A 2,497-nucleotide genomic window follows, 5' to 3' on the forward strand; every position below is an offset into this window, starting at 1 on the left:
ATCTTCAATAGTTTGTGTCTTCTTTTTCCTTTTATTAAGAACACGTTTTACAAAGCAAAATCTTGTGATAGTGGAAGTTGTGGAGGCTGAATACTACAGAGTTAGTGTTGATAGATACATTTTAACAAGGTTCCGAAAAGGTGAGTGCGGATAAGGATATCGGCACATTAATATAAAAAGTACTCTTTGAGTGACAGCGTGAATATTAGGCCGACACAATCATTCATTTATTCGTTCATTCATTCATTCGGACGATCAGTCAGTCAATCTGTCGAACAGATAGATAGGCAAACATTTTTCTACATACGCTGCACGAATACACTGCACTTTCATATGTATGCACTTGAAAGCTAAACGTATGATCTGTCTACATATAATTTTCTAGTGGAAAACAGTGCTAACAAAGGTCACAAGGATATCATTCAAAATACTTTATACAATATAAACAGATTATCGCTTGATGCAATAAATACAACAGAGCTACCTTCCTGTTAATTAAACAATTAACGATCAATATCATTAAACAACAATTTATACAATTTGTTTAATCATCGGTTCGTTAAGCATCATGTATAGACGCAACTTGTATTTATCCGATTTTCTAATAAGCGCACTCGTTTATGAATTTTATCTAATCATCGTTTTAATAATCGTAACAAGAAGATAGCAACGGAAGAGCTTGTCAAGGAATATAGCACAAATAATACATTCGTATATAAACAGCCTCTATAATTAATATTCCGAGAAAAAATTTCTCACGTAAAGACTACATTGCACAAAAACGTATCAACGTAGTAGAAGAAGCGACAACTTTATTATAGATATTCGATTGCAAATTTGTGTAATCGAAAGTTTTGGTGATAAAGTTCAATCCTCAGTGAAATTATCTTTTTATAGGATCGCGACTGTCATTACTAACAATCTGTAAATACAGTTGGATCTTATAAAATATTTATGAACGATATTGAGATATTCAAGAAAACGAGCACAATCACCCTTTTTTATATTTTAGATATATTGCGTGCACACATACACACACACACACACACACACACACACACGTGCGCGCGCGCGCGCACGCACACGCACGCAAGGAAGGCGCAGTTTCAAAACTTTACAACAAAAACTTCGATCACGCCACATTCTATTCAGCCGATGAAAACGTAAACGTATTACAATACGATCCTACTGTAATAACAGTGGCAACTGGCAGATAAACAGACGGTTTGGCAGGCATGATGAACATAAAACCAAACATGTACACGTGACATTTAACCAGACTTTCTTTTATATCCTCCCCCCCCCTCCCCCTTTCTCTCTCTCACACTTTCATTCACTCAAATTCTCTTTTCTTTTCTTCCTGTCTTCTTGCCTTTTTCATTATTCTTATTCATTCCTATTTTCTACATCCATGAAGTCCTATAATTATGTAATATAGGCTTTAGTACTCTATAATGTATGCTAAACTAGGACTATCACTACGCCGTCTAAATACGGTGTAGCATTCTTAATTAATATTAGGAATATCGGCAGTGAAATTCCAATGACAGACGCGGCAGGCAGGCAATCAGTCCAGCAAAGTCTGTGGCACTTCCGCTGTTCCGGTGCGTAAAACAGATAAAACTGATTGTCGGGGTGCCCCGCACGTTTAATTTTTAACACATTCAGTGTCGACACACGACTGCACGCAATGTCTACAAAGATAATGAATCAAAATTAGGGAGGGGGGGCACCCCACTGCTCGTACCGAGCAATCTCGCTTTTCTATTTCCACCATGGCACCTTCATCGTCATGTTCCACCATTACTTGACATTGTCATCTTACTCTACTTTTTTCTTCCATTGAAAAATAATTTCTTTACAATACTTGGTGATGTGTCCACCGACGAATACAGATCGCCGCGATATCTTTGCTTGCTCGATTTGATCAGAAGCAAACCGGTGTTGTGTTTGAATTGTCCGAAACGAAGATTACTAAGATTATAAATCACAAATGAAATCACAGACTTTCGTTGGTGGTTCGAATAGAGAGGGGCCGTACATTGCAATTAGAACAACGTTGTAGGCGTCATCAGGAAAAGTTTGATGAGAGGCACAGGGAACTCTTCTATTTCCCCCTGCTTTTCATTCCCATCCATTCTCCTTGATCATATGGGCAAGTTCGATTATAAATTTTCCTTCCTTATATTTCTGACTTGATTCAAACGCATGCTCCTAAAAAATATCAGTAGACAATTATTAACATCGTAAACATCATAAACTTTTTTTTTATTTACGACTAATTTAAGATAACGGATAACTAACATATTTCCATCCTAAAGTGGTTTTGCAGCACTCGCAATAGATATCAGCGACAGCGTGCAATCCAGTTAACAGAACTCGTTCCTCCGCGGGGCCGCAACCTACGTTCACCCTACGTAACGTAATTTTTCCATTTCTATCATATATTGTTTTGCATTTTATATATATATATATATATATATATATATATACGTAT

At 36.8% G+C, this 2,497-nt stretch overlaps 1 protein-coding gene across 2 annotated transcripts in view; it reads right to left on the reverse strand.

Moving 5' to 3' along the window:
- Positions 1–1,354: 1,354 nt before the first annotated feature.
- LOC108694191 (protein yippee-like 1) overlaps positions 1,355–2,497 on the reverse strand; it is a 7,572-nt gene continuing 6,429 nt past the window's right edge. For both annotated transcript variants that reach the window (XM_018203540.1, XM_018203541.1), the window contains 2 exons: positions 2,305–2,413; positions 1,355–2,214 (listed from right to left, as the gene is read on the reverse strand). In XM_018203540.1, the coding sequence (XP_018059029.1) occupies positions 2,125–2,214; positions 2,305–2,413 (199 nt within the window). In that variant the 3' untranslated portion in view covers positions 1,355–2,124. The remainder of the gene's footprint in view (positions 2,215–2,304; positions 2,414–2,497) is intronic.

Source organism: Atta colombica, unplaced genomic scaffold (assembly GCF_001594045.1).
Source record: "Atta colombica isolate Treedump-2 unplaced genomic scaffold, Acol1.0 scaffold116, whole genome shotgun sequence".
In the NCBI taxonomy this organism is placed as follows: domain Eukaryota; kingdom Metazoa; phylum Arthropoda; class Insecta; order Hymenoptera; family Formicidae; genus Atta; species Atta colombica.